Source organism: Pagrus pagrus, assembly GCF_965226575.1.
Source record: "Pagrus pagrus genome assembly, chromosome: 6".
Taxonomy (NCBI): domain Eukaryota; kingdom Metazoa; phylum Chordata; class Actinopteri; order Spariformes; family Sparidae; genus Pagrus; species Pagrus pagrus.
The window spans coordinates 18,098,154-18,114,126 of NC_140190.1; the positions used below are offsets into that span (position 1 = coordinate 18,098,154).

At 39.5% G+C, this 15,973-nt stretch overlaps 1 protein-coding gene across 1 annotated transcript; it reads left to right on the forward strand.

The window, feature by feature from the left end:
- Positions 1–1,123: 1,123 nt before the first annotated feature.
- vtg3 (vitellogenin 3, phosvitinless) lies at positions 1,124–15,651 on the forward strand (the record flags this gene model as incomplete). The annotated part of the gene is made up of 28 exons (XM_084354344.1): positions 1,124–1,163; positions 1,603–1,623; positions 1,722–1,873; positions 3,597–3,848; positions 3,928–4,089; positions 4,182–4,330; positions 4,423–4,573; positions 4,807–4,964; positions 6,599–6,764; positions 6,851–6,976; positions 7,096–7,314; positions 8,660–8,877; positions 8,983–9,080; positions 9,167–9,291; positions 9,385–9,477; positions 10,224–10,343; positions 10,465–10,654; positions 10,766–10,853; positions 10,985–11,170; positions 11,427–11,565; positions 11,661–11,829; positions 13,173–13,282; positions 13,374–13,460; positions 13,834–14,040; positions 14,437–14,582; positions 14,788–14,926; positions 15,047–15,160; positions 15,377–15,651. The coding sequence occupies 27 exons, from the start codon at positions 1,124–1,126 to the stop codon at positions 15,152–15,154; spliced, it is 3,819 nt and encodes a 1,272-aa protein (XP_084210470.1). The 3' UTR covers positions 15,155–15,160; positions 15,377–15,651.
- Positions 15,652–15,973: the final 322 nt, after the last annotated feature.

Below are 15,973 nucleotides of genomic sequence, written 5' to 3' on the forward strand. Positions count from 1 at the left end.
AAGTAAAGTAAAAGCACCTCAAATCAGTACTTAAGTGCAGTGCTTACGTTAATGTACTTTTTACTACTGGCCATGATTTGACCCAGTCGATCTTAAAATGTATTCTCAATGCTTTTTTGCTCTTTGTTTTTCTTGTAATATTTAAAACAATCCAACTGTTTCTGTGGCTGATTCTGACGGGAAGTGAACTGAAGCATGAAAATCAAAGAGGTACGATGGCTGAGAGAATCCGTAAGTGTGATTACACAAGAGACTCCTGCACTGTGCAATCTCCTAAAAGACGGCAGGCATTGGCGCAGCTGATTGCTGCTTGATGTCATCACCCTCAAACTGCACGTCTAAAGTGGGGCGTCATTGGAGCGCTTTAGGCTGAGACACATTTTAAAATCAGCATGAAGAGCAGCGATTCACCACTCTGTTTGACTTTGTCGTATCCAGGAGGAGAGCTTTGTGATGCCAGGAGACAGGGAAGAAATGTGAAGACCAGGAGTAGAACTGATATTCAGGAAATAAAAGAGAAAACCAAGCTGCATCTTGTCTTTCTTCCTTCACTGCACGTGGCTGGGTTTGTGGATCATGCGGATCCCACTGGGTTTATCCCTTCATTCAGCTGTGAAAAACTTGTTTATATCATTTTCTGAATGATTAAAAGTGAGGCTTTACACAACAACAAGACTTGTTTTGAGTTCTGGGTTTTTCGTGAGAAAAAGCACAACACACATTTCTCCCATAAAGGCTACACCTTTTCTTACTGTGATATAATAAAACAACCCACAACTGACCATTTACTTTGCACAATATTGTAGAGGTGGTTATCTCTCACGCATTAAACAATTTCCCCCCGGGGTTTAATAAAGTATTCGGTTTCTGATTCTGATTCTGATTAACCACTGTGAGGTTGTCAGAGTGACAATGTCACAGGTCAGCGTGGCTCTGACAGCACCTGTTTACTTAACTTTAGTTGTCCAAACCAGACCTCTGTCCTGCTCACAAGACCTCTGTCCTGCCCACAAGACCTCTGTCCTGCCCACAAGGCTCCATGCAGCCACTTTCCCCAATCAAAACACACGCTGGTATATAAAGGAGTAATCACAAATATTAGCTTCTACTTCTCAGTCTCACCATGAAGGGGCTCCTCCTCTGCTGCCTTGTGGCCCTGGCCAGTAAGTGTTCATTGATTCATTCCTATTATGTTTACTAATAGAGGGGTATGAATGCAGTTTCAATGCTTTCAACTCATAATGGTGAGGTTGATTGAATTATTTTACTGCTTTTTCCTCTGATGTATATATGCAATTTAAATGTATTCTACCTTCCAACTAGGGATGTTTTTTAGAGAAGTAAAATATTAATCTAATTGCAGTTGATCAGTCATGAATAATGTGTGATTTGGGGCATAAATAACAAAAACAAGAGTAACTTTGAGGTGAGTCATTTATCATTTATGGATTTAAATGGAGTTTTCTTTAGCCGTCAATCTGTTTTTATCATTATTCATGTGAATGTTTATTTTTTGGGTTAGTTTATACTCATGAAAATGTGTTTTTAAAGGTTCTAATGCTGACACTATGTTCAACTTTCTTCTTCTTCTTCTTCTTCTAGCATGCCAAAGTCTTCGTTATGGTGAGTCTTTCTATCAGTATCCTACAAGTCATACAACCAACATTTTCCATAAACAACAAGTGAAATGACATTTAACTTTGTAAACTGAAAACTTTCAGACCTTGGCCTGAACCCCAGGAAAACCTACCAGTACAAATATGAGGGATCGGTGAATTTTGGACTTGGCATGCCAAACCTTGCAGAGTCTGGTGTGAGAATGACGTGCAGGGTGAAGATCGTTGGTGCATCTGCACAAACATTCGTTCTTCAGGTAAGAGTGACAATACAAACTTTCTCAGAATATCTCAAAAACTGTAACTGAGCAGTGCAGCATTAACAATACCACCCTGTTGATTAGTTCATTCCATGTCTGATTCATTAATTAAGGAAAGGAATTGACAGAGCAATTTATTATTTATTCATGCATCATAAATTATTTGACGGTCAAATTAATGAACATCTGTTGAAAGGTTGCAAAAGCTTTTGAAGCCTCTAATCTGCCCCAAAATAACTTTCATGTTTTATAAACAACCAAATACGTTTCTCATGAAAATGCTGGAAATTAGTTCAAATCAGAGATTGTTTGTTCCAAATGTTTGCGAGTGAACACTTGTGCAACACTGTGTTCTTTCTTCTATAATGCACAAACAGTAATCTGCCATTTCCTTCATGTCATCTTTCATTCATAAACAGATGCTGTTGCAAACTCTTGAAAAATCAGACGTATAATTATTGCAGGGGCGTGCACAGACTTTTTGGGGGACAGGGACTCAAGCAAAAAAGGGGGCACCCACAGCACCCATAATATTTTCTATTCCCACCATGAAGTTGCACAGTATTCATAAAATGCAGTGTTCAAATAACTTTTTTGTTGAAGAAACCACAAGTTTCTCATTTTCATTAAATGTATCCAAATTTTAGGCCAATACAATACTGATATTAGGAAAGAACAAACCATTTGAGACGTGTGTAGCTAAAGGAAAATTTGGAGCTTGATTCTAACAAATAGACCTTTTCTATGTGGATTTTGCATCAGTTTTGCACAACTCTGTTCGTTGTGCTCTCCCACCTTACATTACTATATCAATGTTGTAAGTAATAAGGTCAGAACACTTTCTACTTGGTATTACAATACATATATCAATATTGCTCATCTCGCTCTCTTTCTTTTACTTAAGCCTTTTCATTCTTTGGTTAAGAATCAGGAGATTATAAATAAATAAATAAATAATACATTTATTTGTGTAGCACTTATCAAAACCAGCATACAAAAGAGCTTCACAACAAACAGAAAAACACAATGATAAAAAACAAAGTAATAAAAGAGAACTAGAGCTAAAAACAATGGATGATAAAAAACATAATAAAAGAATAAAAAGTATATAAAAAGATTTAAACCTAGAAATTTCAACACATCTAGGAATGCCTTTCGATGATAATAAGTCTTTAAAAGTGATTCAAAAGTAGACGCTGATGTAGTTAGTGGGTTAGTTATTAGTCAGTTAGATGATGATAGTAGTTCCTCGGCCAGGTCGTTCCACAGCCGAGAAGCTCTCACAGCAAACACTCTGTCCCCTCCGGTCTTAAGGTGTGAGCTGGGAAGAGTGAGTAGGTTCCTGCCTGAGGATCTTAATCTAATCCTCAATCTTCATCTAACCTTAAACTGTCTGTTTATCATTAGGTCTCTCTAAGACAAATGAAAACCCCTCGACCTGGACCCAAATAGCAGCAACAACTAAAAATTTCTCCATTTATAGTAACATAAGCTTTAAAGATCCCCTCCTCCATTATGCATATAGTACAGAGAAAACTTACACTTTCAGCCCAGTAAAGGAGTACAATTCATGTCCACTTCTACCGAGCTACAGTACACATTTAATCTTTCGTCTTTCATCTGACATGAATTTGAGCAGAGAATGAAGCAGTTTTCATGCATACTACACCTGAACAAATGAGCAACAATACATCTGTTTATTTCCATCTCTGGCTCAAAGGTCTCAGATTTGGCCTTCGAGGAGTTCAATGGCTTCCCGGGGAAAAACGGCTTTAATGCCTCCCCAAAGCTCACCCAGCGTATTGCTACCCAGCTCGTCAAACCTTTCATGTTTGACTACGCCAGTGGACACGTCAGTGACATCCGCGCCCCTGCTGAGGTTTCTGACACTGTTGTCAACATTGTGAGAGGGATCCTGGGTTTCCTCCAGGTCACTGTCAAGACCACACAGACTGTCTATGAGCTCGAGGAGGTTGGTGACAAATAAATGAATCCCAGCACATCATCAGTGGAATGTGATAATAAATGCAATAATTTAATTGTCTTTGTAGGTTGGCATCCATGGCAAATGTCAGAGTAACTATGCTACTGAGGAAAACACAGAAACAAAGGACATGACCGTCACTCAGGTTGTTGATGTCAATGCCTGCAAGGAGAAGGCGGCTATCTACAGGGGAATGGCTACAGCTGTGCTCGATCAAGTCTCCAAACAGGTCTGTTTATCTTCCCCACATGCATCACATTCTACATGTATAAATTAAACCAAACCAAAGCCTGTGCTATTTCTGTGTGTCCTCCAATCTAGAGAGGCGAATCTGTCATCTCAACAGTGAGATATGTTTACACCGTCAAACCAACAGCCGAGGGAGGTCTCATTACCAGGGCTCACGGCCTGGAGCGACAGCACTTCAGTCCCTTCAACGTGAAGGGCGGCAGTTTCAAGATGCAAGCGATGTAAGACAAGAAAATATCTGCACATTATGCCTGCTCATCCACAAGGCTTGTCTGTGGTACAAATCGGATGCTTTAAATAACTTCTCCCGCAGGAAGGAAATGGTGCTGCTCTGCGTGAGCGACACAGCCAGAGCCTTCACGTATGGGCCAATGGAAAGCAAGGGCAACCTTGTTTACAAGTTTGTGAATGCAGAAGCTAATGTCCCCATTATGATGCAGAACCTGGATGACCCAGTACCAAAGGTAGTAATATTTACATTGTATATACAGTATATTACTGCCACATAGGAAGTCGTATTTTTGAAAAAGGAACAGGAAACAGGACACAACTAAATTTAAATCAATATTGAAATAGCAAGCCAATGACTGAATGAATTTCTACATATTATGGAAAAACATTCAATTATTTTTCTATCTTTTTTGGAAATGTCAAAGGATCATCTGTTGTTTTAAAACCTCTCTGTTCCCTTTTACAGGCTATTGAGTTGATCAAACAACTGGCTGAAGCTAATAAATACGAGGTTGACAGTGCTACCACTGAGGTCACTATACAGCTGTACCAACTTCTCAGAGTGATTCCTTATGAAGGATTAGATGCTATGTGGAAGCAATTTGCAGGAAATGAACAGTACAGGTGAGGACTTGGTTGTCATACCTGTTCTCATTTTCAGTGGTGGAAAGTGGCTGAGACAGAGACACCATTCACCCTATAACAAGACACTGTACCATCACCATGATTCTGAAGCTGTTAGTTTAGTTTCTCACTAAATTTCACAGGAAATACTGCACATTTTACTCATTTATGTTTAACTAACAGCTCATATACTAGTTATTGCAAAACTAAACACATATAAATCTAAAATGAAAAAATCAAAAATCATATATTGTTAAGGGTTGATCACTAAATCATAGTAACGATAATAATGAAATAATATGGTGTATGATACAGAGCATTACATTGACATCTTTCTGTTGCATAATGACACTTTAATATTAGGAGTATTCAACAACAAATTCAAAAGGAACAGGCCAGAATTTTTTTTTTTTTTAATCACATATTTTAAACTTATGCAAATGAATGTAGTAAAAAAAACACATAGGAATGTTTAGTCAGTTTTGAAGACAAAAAATATTTTTGGTCACATATCTGACCCAGGCACATCACAAAGAGCAGAAACGGGACAAAGAAAGAGCTATCAATGCATGGACTCATAACAAGTAACAAGACTTGTAAACCAGTAAAACAATGTCTATATACTTTACACTGTATATACTGGGCCTGATGTGCTCCAATGCTGTCAGTTGAGTAAGGCAGTTTTCTACCTTTACTTGACTAAAAGTTTGAATGAAGGAGTTAAAGATCTGAATACACTGAGTCACTTCTCATTGTTGGATAATTATGATTAATAAAGGGGGGGGGGGAATTAATATATCTCAATGTTGAGATATTTATATATGTGAACTACATTTTAGAAAATACATATTAGCAGGCACAACATCTTTGCAGGGGTCTTGAAACTGATTGTCTTGTCATGACCAAATGTCCTACAGATTGTATATTCACATGAGACTGTTAATGCCTTAGATTACATCAATTTAAAGTATTTTACAAACAGTGAGCATTTTCAATCGTAATTTTCAGTTCAGGAAGTATAGTATAGTAATATAAGTTCAACAGTACAGCAGAAAGTCAAGTTGTAAAGGTCGGGCGGTGCATGGGTGTGTAGCGAAGTGTAAAAGTGATCCTTCTCTAACCTTGACCCAACAGTTTCAGTGGATTAAATTTGACTATACCCAGAAATGATAAATACATTTCTTCAGCATGTAACACTGCTGTATGGTTTGAAAGTCAAAATCCTTCACAGATGTCCTTTAACGAAGCTTTTCATTATAGTTATATTATGAGCTGGTGAACAAAAAGGTCCAAGGCCATCTCTGAAATCTGATACTGATCCTCCCAACTGAATAGCTAATTGAGAAGTGTCCTCCCACTTAGTCCGGGAAGGATGTAGCCTGGCATATTACCATTGATGAAAGATTTATTATCATGTGAGGCCTGGTGACAGAAAGGTGATGACTGAAAGACTGCTTTCCTTGCTCATTAAGATTACGGCAGCCTGTGACACCTTGTATTTCATCCTGTACAAGTGCAATTAAACGTGACATCTGAACTCGTCCTTCACGCTTTATCTTTTCATTTTTGCACCCTTGATTTATTTGAAGGATAATCCTGTTGCCTTAATTCTCTCTTCTTTCACTTCTTATCAGACATTGGTTTTTGGACATGATTGTTGAGGTCAGCGATGCCAGGATCCTGAAGTTCCTGGAAACTCGGTTCCAGGCTGGCGATGTGTCTCCATCAGAAGCTCTGCAAACAGTTTTGCTGTCTATTAACCACCTTCAGCCAATTCCAGAGCTGGTTGAGATGGCTAAAGTGAGTAGATGCTAAACACGAAGGAGTTGTTTGCCTATTTAAAATGATTCACGTCATGTCAAAATGTCTCTGTCTTTCTTCTGTAGATGTTCCTCAACATGCCCTTCAGTAAATCCAACACCTATCTGTGGCACACTGTGGTGCTTACCTACGGCTCTCTGGTGTACAAGCACTGTGCCTATTATACACCTTGTCCAGTAAATGCTGTTCAGGTAATTAAACAGATGGATCAATTGCTTTCCTTTTGAATTGAGCAAGGTTGCAAATTACAATGTAGTAGATCACTGCATGTAAAAATGTGCCCTGTGTATTTGTTTTACATCTGTACTAGCCGCTGCTGGACATGGCCTTGGAGAGTCTGAGGAATGGCAATGAGGCGGACATGGTTCTCGCTCTGAAGGCTCTGGGGAATGCGGGTCATCCAGGCAGCATTAAAACCATCATGCGCTTCCTCCCCGGTGTCGCTGCAACCCCTGTGGATCTTCCACCTAGTGTGCTGAGTGCTGCTGTACAGTCTATGAGGCTCATAGCTGCGAGAGACCCTCACAGTGTAAGATCACTAGGACATGCGGGAATAAAACATGCTTTAGATCAGGGTCGGCAAGTGCCATTTTAAAATGTTCCCGTTAACAGTGTGCGATATCAATCTGAAGGTTAACATTAAGCTTAATCATGACACCACATTTGTCATCCCATAATCAGGACATTGTAATTATATATGAGAGCTCTACAAAGGCTGCGATCCTTATCAAAACATCCACATCAACTTAAAATCATTGACCCTACCAACCTTCCACCAATCTTGTTCATCAGCAATAAACTTAAAGGAGACATGGTATGCTCATTTTTGGGTTCATAATTTTATTTTGGGCTACTACTAGAATATGTTAACATGCTTTAATGCTCAAAAAACACATCAGTTTTCTCATACTGTCCAGTGCAGCAGCTCTGTATTCCCCCTCTGTCTGAAATGCTCTGTTTTAGCTCCTGTCTCTTTAAGGTCCCCACTCCCAAACACTCAGCCTGCTCTGATTGGTCAGCTCACACACACCTGAGCTAGCACCGCTAACAACACCCGAGTAGCTGAGCTAAATCAATTATTATGTGCCAAACTAGCTGCTAGGCATACATTATGCAAATGTGTGACATGGTGGTGTAGTGTGATGTCACAAAGTCATGGAATTAAAGGCGGGACTACTCACAAGGCGTTTCAGGAGCAGTGTTTTCTGTGTGAGAGAGGAGCTTCTGTTGGTGCAGACCTTTTTATTCAAATGTTAATGTTAGCTAGGAAATGGTTGAATGCTAATGTTAGCTAATGGGTTATTTAATATGTTATTTTAACCTGATGTCTCTCCAGATTTTCACTATCTTTTGACTTTTCAGTTGCAGATCAATCAGGAAGTGCTAAAATGCTAATCTGTCAGCTTTCCTACGTTTATATGACTTGCAACCTGGTACACAGCAACATAACGTTAACCCAGAATTCGAGCTTCCCACTCTGAGCGTGACATCAGAGGAAAATGGCTGCTGTGTGAATACGGTTTATTGTTAAGGCTACCGAGTGCCAATGACCCCTGCTTTAGATGCTTCTTTCTCACAGCTGTATGCTGGGTTTTTACTGTTCCAGTGCTCAACAATCTATTTCTTTTTTCTCAATGTGGCAGCTAATAATTTTCAACAATCATGTGAAAATATCTGATTCATGCTATTGTCAAGATCTCTTTAGATTTTGAAGGTATATCATCTTCTCTGTATTCATATCTACAACACTGTTATCTGCCTCTCAAAGTTCACCGTCGGTTCAGAAAATAATAGAGCAGAATTTCCCTCAGTGGTCGGTGGTTGAATGTGCTACATTTCTGAACTCCTCTTCATTATAATGCTTCTCTTTCCAGGTCCAAGACATCACCATTAGTCTGTTCCTGCAGAAGAACCTTCCCACCGAGTTACGCATGCTGTCCTTCATGATCCTGTTTGACACTAAGCCACCGATGGCTCTGGTGTCCACAGTGACTGCACATCTCATGGAAGAGAAGGACCTCCATGTTGTTAGTTTTGCATACTCCTACTTGAGAAGCTTTGGCAGATCCAGCACACCAGAGAATTTCTTCCTGTGAGCTGAACAAAGCAGTTATAATTCAGTTGGATGTTTTTTTTATTTTCTGTTAATGTTCTCCAGCTTTCAACTTTCTCTTTTTCCCTGTGTTTTCCACGATAGCTCAACTGCCTGCAATGTAGCCGCGAAGATCCTGGCTCCTAAGTTCGGTCGTCTCAGCTATCACTACAGCAAAGCAATGCGCATGGACTGGTTTAATGGTACGCTCAAATACAGCTTGCTGGATTCTTGGATTTAATGCGAAACTGCTGAAAAGAGTGAAAATGTGTTATTATCCCCGATACAGAGGATTTCCTTATTGGAACAGCAGCAGAAGTCTTCATGCTCAGAAGTGCAACAAACATCTTTCCCACTGAAATCATGATGAAAGGAAAGTTTTTCTTCATTGGCAGAATTCTGCAGCTGCTCGAGGTACGAGGCGACACGTTTGCATTAAAACTTCTCCTGAAGATAAACTGAAGTCTGAACAATCATGAATCATAATGACCTTCTTTTCTTTTGAAGTTGGGTATCCGTGCTGATGGACTTAAGGATCTGTTTGGCACCGGTTTTAATGGAGATCTTAGTTTTACTGACTTCCAGTCTCTCTTCAATGTTGTGAGTATATGACTGAGACTAAATTCATGCAAAAATGTCGTTGTTATCTACTCAACCACATGCCAATGGAAAGTCAGGTGAACTTTCGTAGTTCACAAAGCATTGCAGAATAGGTCATATAATATTTAACAGGTCATACTGATATTTTTATGATTGTGAATCAATAATTTAAGAAATTGTGTCAGGTCCAAATGATTGTTTTGTGTATGTCTGTGTACAAATTCTGACAGTTGGTTCCAGTTTCTTACAAGGTCTTTCAGCCAATAGTATAACACTGCTGGTAGGTGGTGTCTGTGTTTTGTCAGCATCAAGAGTTTCGGTAGTTACCAGTTTGTGGGGGGAAAAAAACATGATGAAAGGGCAGATGATTCAAACAGCAGCTGAGTTGTTACGTCATGGACACATTTAGTGGCTAAATGTTACCAATAACACCTTTGAAACGTAAAAAAAAAAAAAAAAGAAAGAAAAATCTATTAAAAAAAATGGCTTCATACACCATGTCGTCAAGCTTGTGAACCCACTTCAGACGAGGTATGTGCTAGCACTTTCAGCTCAGCAGCTACAGTGAAGATTTTGGCTTAAAAAAAATCACTTTGGGACCTTGAGGCTTGAGACTTGAAACAAAACTTCACCTGACTTTCCATCAGCATGGGGTAGTTAGTAGATAATGACTGAATTCTAATTTTTGGGTTAAAATTATCCTTCAAGGCAGCACTATCACTATGTGGTACCTGTGTCATTTTCAGCTTCAAAACTGGGAAACTATGCCAAACAACAAGCCTATCTTCTCTGCCTTTTCACGCGCCTCTGGACAAGAGTGGTTTTTTGCTGATGTTAACAAAGAGTTCATCCAGAACATCATCGGGGTGAGAGAATAATTAAACGAAACACTGAGAATAATCTATTTATGTTTGAACCAGCTCAGTCGAAATTGAATATTTTTTCATGCAGCCTTTTGCATGGTCTCTCCTCTGAACCTACTTGCAGGCTGTCAGCCTTTCCGCAGGCAGGGAAAGCCCTCTGTGGGCTGCGATTGACAACTTACAGAGAGGAGTATCATGGCACCGAGTGAAGCCTTTCTTAATCTTTGAGGTTCGCTACTTCCAAGCTACCACCCTGGGTTTCCCACTGGAGATTAGCAAATATTATGAATCCGTCAATGGCATCACTGTAAATGGTGAGGAGGCAAATCCAACAGCACGCAAACTCTTTACAAATCAAATTAATGCCTAACATGATTTATTTTATGTGATATAAACTATAATTGAAACCATTTTTTCTTATGTAGCCAAAGCTGCTGTGAACCCACCGCCGACTGAACGTCTTGGACAACTGTTGAATTCTGAAATTTCACTGGAGTCTGATGGTTTTATTGGGTAAAATAACAAAAGTTCATTTAATTTAAAGGAGATATATTACCAGTATGTTAGGCAGATCTAATCAGACACAACCCATGTTATTTTGGCAGTTGCAGTATAATTACTGAATTATCCCCTTTCTTTTTTAGCTACACAAAGGACTTTTGGGTTTTCTATGGCATCAACACAGAGCTGTTCCAGGTTGGTTCTGAGTTAAAGAGCAAGATGCCTCTTGCTATCCCGTGGAAGTTTACAGCCAAGATCAACGTCAGAGAGAAGAAGTTTGAACTTGACTTCCCTTCATGCAAAAAAGAGTTTACTCTCCTTGCAGTTAGGTACGTTTGAAGGTTGTGTGAAATAATGATTTCACATGACAAACATAAATCTGATCTTCTACACTTCAGAATGAGTTTAGAATAAAAAATCAATTCTGAATCAAATCCTGACACTGAAAATTGAAATCTGGAGATTCCAAAATATTTCAACACCTATTGCGTATAGTATTTATGTTATACAATTTTGCTTGAAGTGAAATACATGTTATCCACAATGCTGCCAATGCCAAGTCTTATTTTGCCTCCCAACCAACAGCTCCAATGTGTATGCAGTCACCAGGAACATCGAAGAGCCGGCTTCAGCTAAAATGACTCCAATAATACCCAATGCTGTGGACTCCAATCACGAAGTCGCTAGCACGGGCCCCACAGTTGTGAGCCCTGAGTCAGATGAGGTACAACCAAAGCCTTTCAGAGATTGGTGATAAACTAAATAAACTAAATGAGATTCACAGAAGTCTAATATCTTTGTTGTTTTCCAATGCAACAGTTCCTGACATCGAACACCTGGAATCCAAGAGCCAAAATGTGTGCTGAGAGTAACATTTATGGAGCCGGTATCTGTGTGGAGTCTGAGCTGCGGAGAGAGTATTACCATGAGCAATACCCCTTGTACTATTTCCTGGGATACACCAACCTGGCAGTGAAAGTAGTTCCAGGTATGTGCAACAAGTCCAAACTGATGGAAGAGATTTCCCAGTATGAGTACAGTGCAGTTTTTTTACTTTATTTTGAGCTTTCAGTCAAAAAGACCGTCCTCAGAGCATGCATGATTCAGTAATGGAAGGCCAACAAGTCCTTCACATTACGCCCTACAGCACCGGTTCTCAAACTGGGGTCGGGTCGAGTCAATTTCCAGAAGAATATAAAAGATATTCTGAAAAATGTTTTTTTTTATTGAGAGTGTGTACAGAAGTTGTGCTTGTAAACAAACACCTTTTTTTCATCTTTGCACTTTCAGGATGTTGTGAGTTAAAAGTCCCAGTGCTTTTAACTGAGACTTGTAAACTGGGTTGATGAACACCAACCTGTTTTTTACTGAGGGGGGTCGCCTATCAAAAAGGTTAAGAACCACTGCCCTCCAACAGTCTGCATGTCACAAAATGACATACCCGGTGAAACTACTGACTTATTCGTCAAATTAGCAAAAGCTGCTGCTACCACAGCACAACTAGCATTGTATAAGTGGGTCAACACCTACAGTCCACTGTTGGCTTTATAACAGTACAAGGCGTAGCCCTTAAAGATGTTTTGCTGGCTTGTTATTATCCATATGAACTGACAGTATGATCAAAAGGCAACAAAATAAGACAACACAACACAGTTTTATGTCATCAAAGATATGGTCCTGCTTTTATCATTTATTAAAGATATGATATGTAACATTTCAGCACTGAAATATCTAAAAATGACTAGACATACATTTTGTTGCCAAATATTTCCAACAATGTTCAAACCCAGAGATATCCATAAGTTCACTCAAGGTAAGGATGCCTTGAATTTGGTTGCGTGTCGCTAAAATATCAGATGATACATCTGTGAAAAAGGAAGGAAAAGTCACCAAACGTGATTAAACATAACTTGATTAAAGCTGCGGCAAATTAAACCACTGATGTCAGCAAAGATTTTTGGTTACACTTAAAGGTTCACTATGTAGTTTTGGGTAAGAAATATTAGTTATATAACTCATAAACCATTTATCAAGCAATGGTAAAGGTTTATAGATATAAGTTGCAACTTTACATAAACACTTGCTTAATAAATGGTTTATAAAGCGTTTCATTCTTTGTATAAGTAAATATGAACTAAAGTTTGATTAAATACACATTTATCATTTATTAGACAGTGTTACCAGATTATCAAAGTAAAACAATTTTATGATAGGCAAGTCAAAACAGGGATTGTATTGCATTCGATTGTACAGATGTTCATGTTATGTCTGTCTGCCTCAATACATTTCTTTCTGAAATTTTTGCTAACGTAGAATATGCACTTTTATCAGCCCAGGCAATCAGATCTGTTGACAAAATTCACTTGGAGGTTAATGCCGGAACAAGCCGACACCCAATGAGCACACGCCAACTGCTCGAGACTTTGAGGAGGCTTTCCAAGGTATTTGGCTACCTTTGCTATGTTGTTTTCTCTGCACCTGCTCTGCTGTTTAATCCATTCAAGTTTTCCTGTTGTTTAATCATGTCTACAGGAAGCCACCCAGGGAGTACGTCTATCCTCTGATTCAGCCTCAAGCGCCGAGAGATCTCACAGCAGCCATCATGACATTGTGATGGAAGTATGTTGAACATCCTCCAAAGGGAGTGACCTCTGGATGTTTAATTGCGTTAAAAAAGGCAGTTTATACTGAGCAGTGTCATCATGTAAAATGTTTTAGCTGTGCTTGTGATTCTTGATCCCATCATCACAACGAAACAGTGGACCATGTCAGGACTGTAGATATTTTTTTGAATAAAAACACATTATATAAATACATCTGACATATTCAGCAAAAATGACTTGTTTGCCCGCAGCACCACTGTCCACTAGATTTTACCCACAATCACAGTGGAGCACAATAACAAGAGCCCACACGTAACATAGGATCATCAATACATGATGCACACGAGCCCATTAAAGTGTTACATACTGCTTTCTGTCTCGTTCAATAGACCTCGAACTCAACACCTGAAGCTGTGTTCAGTTTTCAAGCCTTCGCAATGAGTGGCAACCAGAAGCCTGAGGGTTACGATGCAGCCGTCTACTACACACCAGAGGCAAACATTCAGAACGCACAACTGATTGTGTCTCAGGTCGGAGAAGACACCAACTGGAAGATGTGCGTCGACACCATCGTGAATGCACGCACCCAGGCAAAGGTAGATACAAAATCGAAAAAAATTCACTCCATCACAACTTATATTACACATATAAGTGTAGTGTAATTGGGGAGGGGGGACACAAGTGAAGGACGTTCACTACTAGGAAAAATCAAGTCATAATTTAACAACTCAGGAGTTGGTAGAAAACAAAAGCAGAGCTAGAAAAAGGGTAAACACCACACAAACATGACTCCAAATTATATCTTATCAACTTATCAATATCAGCTTCAAAGGTGATGTGTCCTTTATTGTGAAGGAATTAGACATGTAAACTTCTACATTAAAACTCATTCTGATGGTCTGTCTAAGGCATTGTGTTATATTGCACATTGCACACAGAGGCTCTTGTTTGTAGAGATTCCTCTCTTGATTGATCTCCTATGTTTGTTCTAGGCACACATTAGATGGGGAGCTGAATGTCAGTCCTATGAAATGTCAATGAGAGGTGCAACTGCACATCTGCCTGGATCCAAGCCAACGCTCAAGGCCAAAGTACAGTGGTTCAGGGTCCCTGAATCCATGGCAGAGATCGGCAAAAGGTGAGCCTCGGTAGAATAAAGATGCAGTTTGAATCATGGAGGGTAAAATGTGAGGAGGAGGAAGTGGAAAGCGCGCTGAAGAGGCTTCGATTCATGTCTTGAAGCAACTTACTCTGCCTTACAGAGCATGGTGGAAACATTTTGTGTTTACGATTGTGACACACACTGGCAGGTGTTGTTAAAGGGGCTTTTCTACCTTTCCCAGAATCGGAAGCTACGTCCCAGGCATGGCTTTCCTCCTCGGCTTCTCCGAGCAACATGAGAGAAATGCCAAGCAGGAGGTTTCTGCATCAGTTGTTGCCGCCTCAGCAGACAGCGTCGATGTGAAGATTAAATTCCCAGAGGTACTGGAGGGAACAGTCGCCTACGTTTTTATGCAAAACTTCAAAACCATTGCATTGTGTTTAACTCATCTTGACTGCTGTATTTACATGGATGTGTCATTTCCTCTGTCTTGTCATTAGTATACAGTCTACCGCCAGGCTATTCCAGTTCCGCTGCCACCTGCCAGTTTTCTGGAGTTTCAACCCGACATCAGAAACACAACAATAGACAGCTTTGGCCAGGCATGAAAACATGTGAGCTACATCAGACCGTTTGATTAAGCGTAATTGAATGTTCATCTTAATTCTCAGCGTCTTTTTGGATGTAGTTCTGTGTGGGTGTGTATATGTGTGTGTGTGTGTGGGGATTGTTTTGACAGATTTCTATGCAAAGCAGATGAGCAAAAAAAAAAAACAAGCAAAGTGCTGTGCCATTTTTGCTTGCTTTATAAAATATGTTTTGTGCTGCAGAGAGACAACAAAGCCCAGATGGGAGCCAGATGCCTCTTTTCAAAGTGAACGCCGCAACCGAAAAATCTCACCACCGTGATGAAAGTGAGGATCATAAAAGATGCATCAGTAATCCGTCAGATGTCACCAGTTTGGAAATAACCTGTAAAGTTCCTGATTCATTCATTTGAAGGCATGTTAATATTTGATCACCCCCTGTTGACGAAACATTGTGTAAATTCATGCTTCATGTTCCAAAAATATTATATCTTCATAATACAGGATTTGGCAAAAACTGGTTCAGCAAGTTTTGTTTTTTTGTTCTGATTATTTCAGTATAAATCCTTTGTTCATCCAAACACTGTGATAAATCTGTGTGTCTCTGATTATAATGCAGAGCAACCTGTTCTTTTCTTGACAGGAATAACATTTAATAAAGCTCAGTTACACTTTGTCAATGTGGCAATACAATAACTGAGGTATAATCTGAGCTCATTATTAAAAATCACACAATATCGTGTAGTTAGACAATGATCAGCAGCACTGATGAAATCCCTGGAAATCCTTTGGAAAAAAACCTGATGCAGATCATGCCACAAAATCTTCTCTGGTGCAAAC